Genomic DNA, 15,084 nt, shown 5'->3' with positions numbered 1-15,084 from the left:
AGTCTTACTGTAGGGTCAGTCTTACTGTAGGGTTAGTCTTACTGTAGGGTTAGTCTTACTGTAGGGTTAGTCTTACTGTAGGGTTAGTCTTACTGTAGGGTTAGTCTGACTGTAGGGTGAGTCTGACTGTAGGGTGAGTCCAACTATAGGGTTAGTCTTACTGTATGGTTAGTCTTCTTGTAGGGTTAGTCTTACTGTAGGGTTAGTCTTACTGTAGGGTCAGTCTTACTGTAGGGTCAGTCTTACTGTAGGGTCAGTCTTACTGTAGGGTTAGTCTTACTGTAGGGTTAGTCATACTGTAGGGTTAGTCTTACTGTAGGGTTAGTCTTCCTGTAGGGTTAGTCCAACAGTAGGGTTAGTCTTACTGTAGGGTTAGTCTTACTGTAGGGTTAGTCTTCTTGTAGGGTTAGTCTTACTGTAGGGTTAGTCCTACTGTAGGGTCAGTCTTACTGTAGGGTTAGTCTTACTGTAGGGTTAGTCTTACTGTAGGGTTAGTCTTCCTGTAGGGTTAGTCTTACTGTAGGGTCAGTCTTCTTGTAGGGTCAGTCCAACTGTAGGGTTAGTCTTCTTGTAGGGTGAGTCCAACTATAGTGTTAGTCGTCCTGTAGGGTTAGTCTTACTGTAGGGTTAGTCTTACTGTAGGGTTAGTCCTACTGTAGTGTCAGTCTTACTGTAGTGTCAGTCTTCCTGTAGGGTTAGTCCAACTGTAGTGTTAGTCACACTGTAGGTTCAGTCTTCCTGTAGGTTCAGTCTTCCTGTAGGGTTAGTCTTACTGTAGTGTCAGTCTTACTGTAGGCTTAGTCTTACTGTAGGGTTAGTCTTCCTGTAGGGTTAGTCTTCCTGTAGGGTTAGTCTTCCTGTAGGGTTAGTCTTCCTGTAGGGTTAGTCTTCCTGTAGGGTTAGTCTTACTGTAGGGTTAGTCCAACTGTAGTGTTAGTCCTACTTTAGAGTTAGTCTTACTGTAGGGTTAGTCTTACTGTAGGGTTAGTCTTACTGTAGGGTTAGTCTTACTGTAGGGTTAGTCTTCCTGTAGGGTTAGTCTTACTGTAGGGTTAGTCCAACTTTAGTGTTAGTCGTACTGTAGGGTCAGTCCAACTGTAAGGTCAGTCTTCCTGTAGGGTTAGTCCTACTGTAGGGTTAGTCTTACTGTAGGGTTAGTTTTACTGTAGGGTTAATTTTACTGTTGGGTTAGTCTTACTGTAGGGTTAGTCTTACTGTAGGGTTAGTCCAACAGTAGGTTAGTCTTCCTGTAGGGTTGGTCTTACTGTAGGGTTAGTCTTCCTGTAGGGTTAGTCTTCCTGTAGGGTTAGTCTTACTATAGGGTTAGTCTTACTGTAGGGTTAGTTCAACTGTAGTGTTAGTCGTACTGTAGGGTCAGTCGTACTGTAGGGTCAGTCGTACTGTAGGGTCAGTCCAAGTGTAGGGTCAGTCTTCCTGTAGGGTTAGTCTTCCTGTAGGGTTAGTCCTACTGTAGGGTTAGTCTTCCTGTAGGGTATCTTACTGTAGTTAGTCTTACTGTAGGGTTAGTCTTACTGTAGGGTTAGTCTTACTTTAGGGTTAGTCTTCCTGTAGGGTTAGTCTTCCTGTAGGGTTAGTCTTCCTGTAGGGTTTGTCTTCCTGTAGGGTTAGTCTTACTGTAGGGTTAGTCTTCCTGTAGTCCAACAGTAGGGTTAGTCTTACTGTAGGGTCAGTCCAACTGTAGGGTCAGTCTTACTGTAGGGTTAGTCTTACTGTAGGGTTAGTCTTACTGTAGGGTTAGTCTTACTGTAGGGTTAGTCCTACTGTAGTGTCAGTCTTACTGTAGTGTCAGTCTTCCTGTAGGGTTAGTCCAACTGTAGTGTTAGTCACACTGTAGGTTCAGTCTTCCTGTAGGTTCAGTCTTCCTGTAGGGTTAGTCTTACTGTAGTGTCAGTCTTACTGTAGGCTTAGTCTTACTGTAGGGTTAGTCTTCCTGTAGGGTTAGTCTTCCTGTAGGGTTAGTCTTCCTGTAGGGTTAGTCTTCCTGTAGGGTTAGTCTTCCTGTAGGGTTAGTCTTACTGTAGGGTTAGTCCAACTGTAGTGTTAGTCCTACTTTAGAGTTAGTCTTACTGTAGGGTTAGTCTTACTGTAGGGTTAGTCTTACTGTAGGGTTAGTCTTACTGTAGGGTTAGTCTTCCTGTAGGGTTAGTCTTACTGTAGGGTTAGTCCAACTTTAGTGTTAGTCGTACTGTAGGGTCAGTCCAACTGTAAGGTCAGTCTTCCTGTAGGGTTAGTCCTACTGTAGGGTTAGTCTTACTGTAGGGTTAGTTTTACTGTAGGGTTAATTTTACTGTTGGGTTAGTCTTACTGTAGGGTTAGTCTTACTGTAGGGTTAGTCCAACAGTAGGTTAGTCTTCCTGTAGGGTTGGTCTTACTGTAGGGTTAGTCTTCCTGTAGGGTTAGTCTTCCTGTAGGGTTAGTCTTACTATAGGGTTAGTCTTACTGTAGGGTTAGTTCAACTGTAGTGTTAGTCGTACTGTAGGGTCAGTCGTACTGTAGGGTCAGTCGTACTGTAGGGTCAGTCCAAGTGTAGGGTCAGTCTTCCTGTAGGGTTAGTCTTCCTGTAGGGTTAGTCCTACTGTAGGGTTAGTCTTCCTGTAGGGTATCTTACTGTAGTTAGTCTTACTGTAGGGTTAGTCTTACTGTAGGGTTAGTCTTACTTTAGGGTTAGTCTTCCTGTAGGGTTAGTCTTCCTGTAGGGTTAGTCTTCCTGTAGGGTTTGTCTTCCTGTAGGGTTAGTCTTACTGTAGGGTTAGTCTTCCTGTAGTCCAACAGTAGGGTTAGTCTTACTGTAGGGTCAGTCCAACTGTAGGGTCAGTCTTACTGTAGGGTTAGTCTTACTGTAGGGTTAGTCTTACTGTAGGGTTAGTCTTACTGTATGGTTAGTCTTACTGTATGGTTAGTCTTACTTTAGGGTTAGTCCAACTGTAGGGTTAGTCTTCCTGTAGGGTTAGTCTTCCTGTAGGGTTAGTCTTCCTGTAGGGTCAGTCCAACTGTAGGGTTAGTCTTCCTGTAGGGTGAGTCCAACTATAGGGTTAGTCTTCCTGTAGGGTTAGTCCTACTGTAGGGTTAGTCTTACTGTAGCGTTAGTCTTACTGTAGGGTTAGTCATCCTGTAGGGTTAGTCTTACTCTAGGGTTAGTCTTACTGTAGTGTCAGTCTTACTGTAGGGTTAGTCCAACAGTAGGGTTAGTCTTCCTGTAGGGTTAGTCTTCCTGTAGGGTTAGTCCAACAGTAGGGTTAGTCTTACTGTAGGGTTAGTCTTACTGTAGGGTTAGTCTTCCTGTAGGGTTAGTCTTCCTGTAGGGTTAGTCTTCCTGTAGGGTTAGTCCAACTGTAGGGTTAGTCCTACTGTAGGGTTAGTCTTACTGTAGGGTTAGTCTTACTGTAGCGTTAGTCTTACTGTAGGGTTAGTCATCCTGTAGGGTTAGTCTTACTCGAGGGTTAGTCTTACTGTAGGGTTAGTCCAACAGTAGGGTTAGTCTTCCTGTAGGGTTAGTCTTCCTGTAGGGTTAGTCCAACAGTAGGTTTAGTCTTACTGTAGGGTTAGTCCTACTGTAGGGTCAGTCCTACTGTAGGGTCAGTCCTACTGTAGGGTCAGTCTTACTGTATGGTTAGTCTTACTGTAGGGTTAGTCTTACTGTAGCGTTAGTCTTACTGTAGGGTTAGTCTTACTGTAGGGTTAATCCAACTATAGGGTTATTCCTACTTTAGTGTTAGTCGTATTGTAGGGTCAGTCCAACTGTAGGGTTAGTCTTCCTGTAGGGTTAGTCTTCCTATAGGGTTAGTCTTACTGTAGGGTTAGTCTTACTGTAGGGTTAGTCTTACTGTAGGGTTAGTCTTACTGTAGGGTTAGTCTTACTGTAGGGTTAGTGCTACTGTAGGGTTAGTCCAACTGTAGGGTTAGTCCAACTGTAGGGTAGTCTTCCTGTAGGGTTAGTCCAACTGTAGGGTTAGTCTAACTGTAGGGTTAGTCTAACTGTAGGGTTAGTATTACTGTATGGTTAGTCTTCCTGTAGGGTTAGTCTTACTGTATGGTTAGTCTTACTGTAGGGTTAGTCCAACTGTAGTGTTAGTCCTACTTTAGTGTTAGTCTTACTGTAGTGTCAGTCTTCCTGTAGGGTTAGTCCAACTGTAGTGTTAGTCACACTGTAGGTTCAGTCTTCCTGTAGGTTCAGTCTTCCTGTAGGGTTAGTCTTACTGTAGTGTCAGTCTTACTGTAGGCTTAGTCTTACTGTAGGGTTAGTCTTCCTGTAGGGTTAGTCTTCCTGTAGGGTTAGTCTTCCTGTAGGGTTTGTCTTCCTGTAGGGTTAGTCTTACTGTAGGGTTAGTCCAACTGTAGTGTTAGTCCTACTTTAGTGTTAGTCTTACTGTAGGGTTAGTCTTACTGTAGGGTTAGTCTTACTGTAGGGTTAGTCTTACTGTAGGGTTAGTCTTCCTGTAGGGTTAGTCTTACTGTAGGGTTAGTCCAACTTTAGTGTTAGTCGTACTGTAGGGTCAGTCCAACTGTAAGGTCAGTCTTCCTGTAGGGTTAGTCCTACTGTAGGGTTAGTCTTACTGTAGGGTTAGTTTTACTGTAGGGTTAATTTTACTGTTGGGTTAGTCTTACTGTAGGGTTAGTCTTACTGTAGCGTTAGTCTTACTTTAGGGTTAGTCATCCTGTAGGGTTAGTCTTACTCGAGGGTTAGTCTTACTGTAGGGTTAGTCCAACAGTAGGGTTAGTCTTCCTGTAGGGTTAGTCTTCCTGTAGGGTTAGTCCAACAGTAGGTTTAGTCTTACTGTAGGGTTAGTCCTACTGTAGGGTTAGTCCTACTGTAGGGTCAGTCCTACTGTAGGGTCAGTCCTACTGTAGGGTCAGTCTTACTGTATGGTTAGTCTTACTGTAGGGTTAGTCTTACTGTAGCGTTAGTCTTACTGTAGGGTTAGTCTTACTGTAGGGTTAATCCAACTATAGGGTTATTCCTACTTTAGTGTTAGTCGTATTGTAGGGTCAGTCCAACTGTAGGGTTAGTCTTCCTGTAGGGTTAGTCTTCCTGTAGGGTTAGTCTTACTGTAGGGTCAGTCTTACTGTAGGGTTAGTCCAACAGTAGGGTTAGTCTTCCTGTAGGGTTAGTCTTACTCTAGGGTTAGTCTTACTCTAGGGTTAGTCTTCCTGTAGGGTTAGTCCAACTGTAGGGTTAGTCTAACTGTAGGGTTAGTCTAACTGTAGGGTTAGTATTACTGTATGGTTAGTCTTCCTGTAGGGTTAGTCTTACTGTATGGTTAGTCTTACTGTAGGGTTAGTCCAACTGTAGTGTTAGTCACACTGTAGGTTCAGTCTTCCTGTAGGTTCAGTCTTCCTGTAGGGTTAGTCTTACTGTAGTGTCAGTCTTACTGTAGGCTTAGTCTTACTGTAGGGTTAGTCTTCCTGTAGGGTTAGTCTTCCTGTAGGGTTAGTCTTCCTGTAGGGTTAGTCTTACTGTAGGGTTAGTCCAACTGTAGTGTTAGTCCTACTTTAGTGTTAGTCTTACTGTAGGGTTAGTCTTACTGTAGGGTTAGTCTTACTGTAGGGTTAGTCTTACTGTAGGGTTAGTCTTCCTGTAGGGTTAGTCTTACTGTAGTGTTAGTCCAACTTTAGTGTTAGTCGTACTGTAGGGTCAGTCCAACTGTAAGGTCAGTCTTCCTGTAGGGTTAGTCCTACTGTAGGGTTAGTCTTACTGTAGGGTTAGTTTTACTGTAGGGTTAATTTTACTGTTGGGTTAGTCTTACTGTAGGGTTAGTCTTACTGTAGGGTTAGTCCAACAGTAGGTTAGTCTTCCTGTAGGGTTGGTCTTACTGTAGGGTTAGTCTTCCTGTAGGGTTAGTCTTACTGTAGGGTTAGTTCAACTGTAGTGTTAGTCGTACTGTAGGGTCAGTCGTACTGTAGGGTCAGTCCAAGTGTAGGGTCAGTCTTCCTGTAGGGTTAGTCTTCCTGTAGGGTTAGTCCTACTGTAGGGTTAGTCTTCCTGTAGGGTATCTTACTGTAGTTAGTCTTACTGTAGGGTTAGTCTTACTGTAGGGTTAGTCTTACTGTAGGGTTAGTCTTACTGTAGGGTTAGTCTTCCTGTAGGGTTAGTCTTCCTGTAGGGTTAGTCTTCCTGTAGGGTTTGTCTTCCTGTAGGGTTAGTCTTACTGTAGGGTTAGTCTTCCTGTAGGGTTAGTCCAACAGGAGGGTTAGTCTTACTGTAGGGTCAGTCCAACTGTAGGGTCAGTCTTACTGTAGGGTTAGTCTTACTGTAGGGTTAGTCTTACTGTAGGGTTAGTCTTACTGTATGGTTAGTCTTACTTTAGGGTTAGTCCAACTGTAGGGTTAGTCTTCCTGTAGGGTTAGTCTTCCTGTAGGGTTAGTCTTCCTGTAGGGTCAGTCCAACTGTAGGGTTAGTCTTCCTGTAGGGTGAGTCCAACTATAGGGTTAGTCTTCCTGTAGGGTTAGTCCTACTGTAGGGTTAGTCTTACTGTAGGGTTAGTCTTACTGTAGCGTTAGTCTTACTGTAGGGTTAGTCATCCTGTAGGGTTAGTCTTACTCTAGGGTTAGTCTTACTGTAGTGTCAGTCTTACTGTAGGGTTAGTCCAACAGTAGGGTTAGTCTTCCTGTAGGGTTAGTCTTCCTGTAGGGTTAGTCTTCCTGTAGGGTTAGTCCAACAGTAGGGTTAGTCTTACTGTAGGGTTAGTCTTACTGTAGGGTTAGTCTTACTGTAGGGTTAGTCCAACTGTAGGGTTAGTCTTCCTGTAGGGTTAGTCCAACTGTAGGGTTAGTCCTACTGTAGGGTTAGTCTTACTGTAGGGTTAGTCTTACTGTAGCGTTAGTCTTACTGTAGGGTTAGTCATCCTGTAGGGTTAGTCTTACTCGAGGTTTAGTCTTACTGTAGGGTTAGTCCAACAGTAGGGTTAGTCTTCCTGTAGGGTTAGTCTTCCTGTAGGGTTAGTCCAACAGTAGGTTTAGTCTTACTGTAGGGTTAGTCCTACTGTAGGGTCAGTCCTACTGTAGGGTCAGTCCTACTGTAGGGTCAGTCTTACTGTATGGTTAGTCTTACTGTAGGGTTAGTCTTACTGTAGCGTTAGTCTTACTGTAGGGTTAATCCAACTATAGGGTTATTCCTACTTTAGTGTTAGTTGTATTGTAGGGTCAGTCCAACTGTAGGGTTAGTCTTCCTGTAGGGTTAGTCTTCCTATAGGGTTAGTCTTACTGTAGGGTTAGTCTTACTGTAGGGTTAGTCTTACTGTAGGGTTAGTCTTACTGTAGGGTTAGTCTTCCTGAAGGGTCAGTCTTACTGTAGGGTCAGTCTTACTGTAGGGTTAGTCCAACAGTAGGGTTAGTCTTACTGTAGGGTTAGTCTTACTGTAGGGTTAGTCTTACTGTAGGGTTAGTGCTACTGTAGGGTTAGTCCAACTGTAGGGTTAGTCCAACTGTAGGGTAGTCTTCCTGTAGGGTTAGTCCAACTGTAGGGTTAGTATTACTGTATGGTTAGTCTTACTGTATGGTTAGTCTTACTGTATGGTTAGTCTTACTGTAGGGTTAGTCTTACTGTAGGGTCAGTCCTACTGCAGGGTCAGTCTTACTGTAGGGTCAGTCTTACTGTAGCGTTAGTCTTACTGTAGGGTTAGTCTTACTGTAGGGTTAATCCAACTATAGGGTTATTCCTACTTTAGTGTTAGTCGTATTGTAGGGTCAGTCCAACTGTAGGGTTAGTCTTCCTATAGGGTTAGTCTTACTGTAGGGTTAGTCTTACTGTAGGGTTAGTCTTACTGTAGGGTTAGTCTTCCTGTAGGGTCAGTCTTACTGTAGGGTCAGTCTTACTGTAGGGTTAGTCCAACAGTAGGGTTAGTCTTCCTGTAGGGTTAGTCTTACTCTAGGGTTAGTCTTACTGTAGGGTTAGTCTTACTGTAGGGTTAGTGCTACTGTAGGGTTAGTCCAACTGTAGGGTTAGTCCAACTGTAGGGTAGTCTTCCTGTAGGGTTAGTCCAACTGTAGGGTTAGTCTAACTGTAGGGTTAGTCTAACTGTATGGTTAGTCTTCCTGTAGGGTTAGTCTTACTGTATGGTTAGTCTTACTGTAGGGTTAGTCTTACTGTAGGGTTAGTCTTACTGTAGGGTCAGTCCTACTGTAGGGTCAGTCTTACTGTAGGGTCAGTCTTACTGTAGGGTTAGTCTTACTGTAGGGTTAGTCTTACTGTAGGGTTAGTCTTACTGTAGGGTTAGTCTTACTGTAGGGTTAGTCTTACTGTAGGGTTAGTCTTCCTGTACGGTTAGTCCAACTGTAGGGTTAGTCCTCCTGTAAGGTTAGTCCTACTGTAGGGTTAGTCTTCCTGTAGGGTTAGTCTTACTGTAGGGTCAGTCTTCCTGTAGGGTGAGTCCAACTGTAGGGTTAGTCTTCCTATAGGGTGAGTCCAACTAAAGGGTTATTCTTACTGTAGGTTTAGTCCAACTGTAGTGTCAGTCTTACTGTAGTGTCAGTCTTACTGTAGGGTTAGTCCAACTGTAGTGTCAGTCTTCCTATAGGGTTAGTCTTACTGTAGGGTTAGTCCTACTGTAGGATTAGTCTTCCTGTAGGGTTAGTCTTCCTGTAGGGTTAGTCCTACTGTAGGGTTAGTCCTACTGTAGGGTTAGTCTTCCTGTAGGGTTAGTCCAACTGTAGTGTTAGTCACACTGTAGGGTCAGTCTTCCTGTAGGTTCAGTATTCCTGTAGTGTCAGTCTTACTGTAGGCTTAGTCTTACTGTAGGCTTAGTCTTACTGTAGGCTTAGTCTTACTGTAGGCTTAGTCTTACTGTAGGGTTAGTCTTACTGTAGGGTTAGTCTTACTGTATGGTTAGTCTTACTGTAGGCTTAGTCCAACTGTAGGGTTAGTCTTCCTGTAGGGTTAGTCTTCCTGTAGGGTTAGTCTTCCTGTAGGGTCAGTCCAACTGTAGGGTTAGTCTTCCTGTAGGGTGAGTCCAACTATAGGGTTAGTCTTCCTGTAGGGTTAGTCCTACTGTAGGGTTAGTCTTACTGTAGGGTTAGTCTTACTGTAGCGTGAGTCTTACTGTAGGGTTAGTCATCCTGTAGGGTTAGTCTTACTCTAGGGTTAGTCTTACTGTAGTGTCAGTCTTACTGTAGGGTTAGTCCAACAGTAGGTTTAGTCTACCTGTAGGGTTAGTCTTCCTGTAGGGTTAGTCTTCCTGTAGGGTTAGTCCAACAGTAGGGTTAGTCTTACTGTAGGGTTAGTCTTACTGTAGGGTTAGTCTTACTGTAGGGTTAGTCTTCCTGTACGGTTAGTCCAACTGTAGGGTTAGTCCTCCTGTAAGGTTAGTCCTACTGTAGGGTTAGTCTTCCTGTAGGGTTAGTCTTACTGTAGGGTCAGTCTTCCTGTAGGGTGAGTCCAACTGTAGGGTTAGTCTTCCTGTAGGGTGAGTCCAACTAAAGGGTTAGTCTTACTGTAGGGTTAGTCCTACTGTAGTGTCAGTCTTACTGTAGTGTCAGTCTTACTGTAGTGTCAGTCTTACTGTAGGGTTAGTCCAACTGTAGTGTCAGTCTTCCTATAGGGTTAGTCTTACTGTAGGGTTAGTCCTACTGTAGGGTTAGTCTTCCTGTAGGATTAGTCTTCCTGTAGGGTTAGTCTTCCTGTAGGGTTAGTCTTCCTGTAGGGTTAGTCTTCCTGTAGGGTTAGTCCTACTGTAGGGTTAGTCTTCCTGTAGGGTTAGTCCAACTGTAGTGTTAGTCACACTGTAGGGTCAGTCTTCCTGTAGGTTCAGTCTTCCTGTAGTGTCAGTCTTACTGTAGGCTTAGTCTTACTGTAGGCTTAGTCTTACTGTAGGATTAGTCTTACTGTAGGGTTAGTCTTCCTGTAGGGCTAGTCTTACTGTAGGGTTAGTCTTACTGTAGGGTTAGTCCAACTATAGTGTTAGTCCTACTGTAGGGTCAGTCTTCCTCTAGGGTCAGTCTTCCTGTAGGGTTAGTCTTACTGTAGGGTTAGTCTTCCTGTAGGGTTTGTCTTCCTGTAGGGTTAGTCTTCCTGTAGGGTTAGTCTTCCTGTAGGGTTAGTCCAACTGTAGGGTTAGTCTTCCTGTAGGGTCAGTCTTCCTGTAGGGTTAGTCCTACTGTAAGGTTAGTCTTCCTGTAGGGTTAGTCTTCCTGTAGGGTTAGTCCAACTGTAGGGTTAGTCTTCCTGTAGGGTCAGTCTTGCTGTAGGGTTAGACCAACTGTAGGGTTAGTCTTCCTGTAGGGTAAGTCTTACTGTAGGGTAGGTCTTACTGTAGGGTTAGGCTTACTGTATGGTTAGTTCTACTGTAGGGTAAGTCTTCCTGTAGGGTCAGTCTTCCTGTAGGGTCAGTCTTCCTGTAGGGTCAGTCTTCCTGTAGGGTTAGTCTTCCTGTATGGTTAGTCTTCCTGTATGGTCAATTTTACTGTAGGGTCAGTCTTTCTGTAGGGTCAGTCTTTCTGTAGGGTCAGTCTTTCTGCAGGGTCAGTCTTACTGTAGGGTCAGTCTTCCTGTAGTGTCAGTCTTACTGTAGTGTTATTCTGGCGTCTTCACATGATGTTGTCCTCTGATTTTAGGGAGGAGGACATTGCCACGGTGAGGACCCACAGAAACCAGCTCTGTGATTGGCTAGGAGTACAGAAGCCCCAGCTCGTTGCCAAGGTAACCATTTGAGAACTGCTAATCAACAGATTTGGTGTGTTTTGCATGTGTGGATGGATTAATGAATAAATGATTGAATATTGTATTAGTCTAATGCCATAAGTCAGGTGCTGTTGCAGGGTAGTAGCCCATTCCTATCAGTGTTGTAATCTGAAGAACTGTGTTTGGTTGTTAGTAAGGTTGACTGTTCCTTATTAGACCCAGATGCCTGCCTTTCCTCTGCCTGCCAAACCTTGATTCACTTTACTGTGTAATTAGTCTGGAAACGAGGTATGCTCCGATAAGAGAGAACCTTTCAAAGATATGACCTTCAACTATTTATCAGAGTAATGACTTGATTTAGTTTTCTGTCTATGAAAAGAAACAACAAATGTTATCCACTTTTAGCTCCTTGACACATCTGATTAACTTCAATATTGTATTTTATTTTCGCTTTTCTTTTTTGTACTCTTCCTGTTTTCTTCCGTAGGGTCCTGTTCAGTAGGCCTGGGGGAAACTATTCTCAGCAGGAACTAAAGAACTGGAGCACAGGATCCTTCAGGATGGCATTCTGTGTGACACATCACTAAGTACAGCTGCACTTCTAAAAGGTCACAGTCTTCAGTGATATTCCAAGACCCACACACTTTGCTACAGTACATTCTAATTGGTATGCTGGTATGGTCATTAAAATGGAAAGTAGTCTGGGTCGATTTGGGATTCATCATTCCTCTCTGTCTGTCTCTCTGTATGTCTGTCTGTCTGTCTGTCTGGTTGTGGAACGTCTTTGAATGAGAATGTGGACTGAAAAAGTTATAAACGAAACAAGTCATGATCTGTCAATAAACAAACAGAAACACCATCATGATTTTCCCGTTTCCAATTTATTGACTTTTTTGGGGGGAGGAGAAGATAGAGAAACCCTGTCATGACGAACTCAATAGTCACCATTGTTTCAGAAAAACGTCCTGCACACTTTTCATAATGAGTTCAGTGCTCTTAAACAGTTTTCTCCTAGTAAGGGGAGAAATAGGACCAGGAATGAAGGAGAGGGGGGAGGGGTGGGTGACCCCAAATATAGGACCAGGAATGAAGGAGAGAGGGGAGGTGGTGGGTGACCCCGAATATAGGACCAGGAATGAAGGAGAGAGAAGAGGGAGACCTGGAATATAGGACGAGGAATGAAGGAGAGAGGGGAGGGAGACCTGGAATATAGGACTAGGAATGAAGGAGAGAGACCTGGAATATAGGATGAGGAATGAAGGAGAGCGGGGAGGGAGACCTGTAATATAGGACTAGGAATGAAGGAGAGCAGGGAGGGAGACCTGGAAATAGGATTAGGAATGAAGGAGAGCGGGGAGGAGAGGGGAGGGAGACCTGGAATATAGGACGAGGAATGAAGGAGAGAGAGGAGATTGCAATAAAAAGAGACAGTCTTTCAGCAGCGTTACATTTCTGAGATAGCCGGGTGAGAGGGAATTTGCCCGTCAGCACATTTGATAGTGAGAATCTCTTCTCCCCCCTCCCGTCTGTCCCACCCTGTGGCCTCTTCTCTCTCTGACATGCTACACATTCCATAGTAGAGCAGTGATAATACCCCTTAAATACCCATTAAATCTAGACCTTATGTCATCCAATTTGAGCATGGCCAGCTGTAGACGTGTAAGAGTTTTCCCTATGTGCTTATAGTATCAACTGACTGGGACTTGGAAGAGAATGTGCCCCACTAGCAAACGCAACAGCAGCTACTTGTTGTGACAGGCTGGTAGTTGTTGTGACGGGCTGGTAGTTGTTGTGACAGGCTGGTAGTTGTTGTGACAGGCTGGTAGTTGTTGTGACAGGCTGGTAGTTGTTGTAACAGGCTGGTACTTGTTGTGACGGGCTGGTAGTTGTTGTGACAGGCTGGTAGTTGTTGTGACTAGCTGGTAGTTGTTGTGACAGGCTGGTAGTTGTTGTGACTGGCTGGTAGTTGTTGTGACAGGCTGGTAGTTGTTGTGACTGGCTGGTAGTTGTTGTGACGGGCTGGTAGTTGTTATGACAGGCTGGGAGTTGCTGCTTCTTTCAAGGTTATCTATCCATGCAAGTTCCATCAACAAATCAGGCTCTGTTTAGTGTTTGAAAGTAATTTAGAGGAGGGAGGAAGGGCCTTTGACTTTCATTCATTCAGTCCATAGCTTGTATCGCCTGTGTTTTTGTCGTTTAGTATTTAGCTGCTTGTTGTGACAGGTTGGTAGTTGTGTCTTTCAACACTATCTGTCCTTGTACATTACAATAAACAGAATGTTCAGTGTTGGCGATTGTTTTATCTTATTTTCATTCATTTCATTGCTTGTATTTGGGTTTTAGGAAAAAAAGTTATATTTAAAATTATAGTGTGTGCCATGATTTGTCGTTACAACAAAAAAACACTCTCTCTGTCTTTTTCAGCCGTAAACACATCTCCTAGTAGAGCGTTTACTTGAAGCCTCATCTATTTGAGTTGTCCAGCCTGCTTCCATTCCTCTTCATGACATGTAATCATTAACCATTTAACCAGTGGGTTGTTTACCCTCAGACAGCCACTAAAGCAGTGGTAATTTGTCTTTGGTTGTCAGTTTGGGTTCCATGCCTGTTTGCCCTGGTTAATTACATCCTCTCTGCTTGGCCTGTAGAGGTCAGGGGTTAGAGGGGATGACCTGTGACCTTCCTCTGGCCCCTCTGAGTAGTGTCAAGCGGGGGCTATGCCTGGTAGAAAGTCAACGTCCTTAAGCCTTCAGTATAACAATATATCCAGTGGTAAGGATCATGGTCAGCTGTGGGTACAGCCCAGCTGGAAGTCATATCTGTTATACATATATCAAGTTGTCCACCCCTTCACTGTGTGTGTGTGTGTATTTGTGTGGGTCTTTGTGGTTGTGCATGTGTACATGGATGCCTGCCTGTGTGTGTGTGTGTGTGTGTGTTCCTGTGCAGCTCTACTTTCCCTGGGCTCAGCCTTTCTCTCACCAGCTGACTGTTCAGCTGTCACTAGCACTTGTCCTCTGACTAACTGTTGTCACAACACACACACACACACACACTACTGTTCCACAACACACACACACACACACACACACTACTGTTCCACAACACACACACACACACACACACACTACTGTTCCACAACACACACACACACACACACACACACACACTACTGTTCCACAACACATACACACACACACACACTACTGTTCCACAACACATACACACACACACACACACTACTGTTCCACAACACACACACACACACACACACACACACACACTACTGTTCCACAACACATACACACACACACACACACTACTGTTCCACAACACACACACACACACACACACACACACTACTGTTCCACAACACACACACACACACACACACACACACACACGCTACTGCCTAAACCCTAATGGTTATACATGGATACAACACCACACACAGTGGTGTAAAGTACTTAAGTAAAAATACTTTATGTAGTTTTGGGGGGAATCTTTACTTTACTAGGTATATTTTTCACAACTTTTACTTCACTACATTCCTAAAGAAAATAATGTACTTTTTACTACATACATTTTCTCTGACACCCAAAAGTACTGGTTACATTTTGAATGCTTAGCAGGACAGAAAATGGTCTCATTCACATACTTATCAAGACAACATCCCTGGTCATCCCTACTGCTTCTGATCTGGCGGACTCACTAAACACAAATGCTTTGTTTGTAAATGATGTCTGCGTGTTGGAGCGTGCCCCTGACTTTCCGTAATAAAAATATAATAAAATAAATGGTGCCATCTGGTTTGCTTTATATAAGGAATTTGAAATGATTTATACTTTTACTTTTGATACTTAAGTATATTTTAGCAATTACATTTACTTTTCATACTTAAGTATATTTAAAACCAAATACTTTTAGACTTTTACTCAAGTTGTATTTTACTGGGTGACTTTCACTTTTAGTTGAGTCATTTTCTATTAAGGTATCTTTTACTTTTACTCATGTATGACAATTGGGTACTTTTTCCACCACTGACCACACACTATGTAAGCCCTAATGATTATACATGAACATACTCAGACCATTATAAGACATGCTATTTGACAGTCTGATATCTTTAATCTCAGTTAGGAAAAGGAGTTAGGAATTCAAATTAGGCTCAGGCAAGTGTGTGTGTGTGTGTGAGTGGACTGTCAGAGGGTGTGTCTGTGTGAGTGGACTGTCAGAGGGTGTGTCTGTGTGAGTGGACTGTCAGAGGGTGTGTCTGTGTGAGTGGACTGTCAGAGGGTGTGTCTGTGTGAGTGGACTGTCAGAGGGTGTGTCTGTGTGAGTGGACTGTCAGAGGGTGTGTCTGTGTGAGTGGACTGTCAAAGGGTGTGTCTGTGTGAGTGGACTGTCAGAGGGTGTGTCTGTGTGAGTGGACTGTCAGAGGGTGTGTCTGT

The 15,084-nt window shown here is 43.8% G+C and overlaps 1 protein-coding gene across 1 annotated transcript in view; it reads left to right on the top strand.

Annotated features, from left to right (window-relative positions):
- tbcd (tubulin folding cofactor D) overlaps nt 1-11,492 on the top strand; it is an 88,074-nt gene extending 76,582 nt beyond the window's left edge. The window contains exons 38-39 of the mRNA XM_041881441.1: nt 10,567-10,651; nt 11,121-11,492. Of these exons, the coding sequence (XP_041737375.1) occupies nt 10,567-10,651; nt 11,121-11,135 (100 nt within the window). The 3' untranslated portion in view covers nt 11,136-11,492. The remainder of the gene's footprint in view (nt 1-10,566; nt 10,652-11,120) is intronic.
- Nucleotides 11,493-15,084: the final 3,592 nt, after the last annotated feature.

The sequence above is a fragment of the Coregonus clupeaformis genome, chromosome 7 (assembly GCF_020615455.1).
Source record: "Coregonus clupeaformis isolate EN_2021a chromosome 7, ASM2061545v1, whole genome shotgun sequence".
Lineage (NCBI taxonomy): Eukaryota > Metazoa > Chordata > Actinopteri > Salmoniformes > Salmonidae > Coregonus > Coregonus clupeaformis.
Note: the sequence above shows the minus strand (reverse complement) of the source record. Positions and strands in the feature narration are given on the sequence as shown.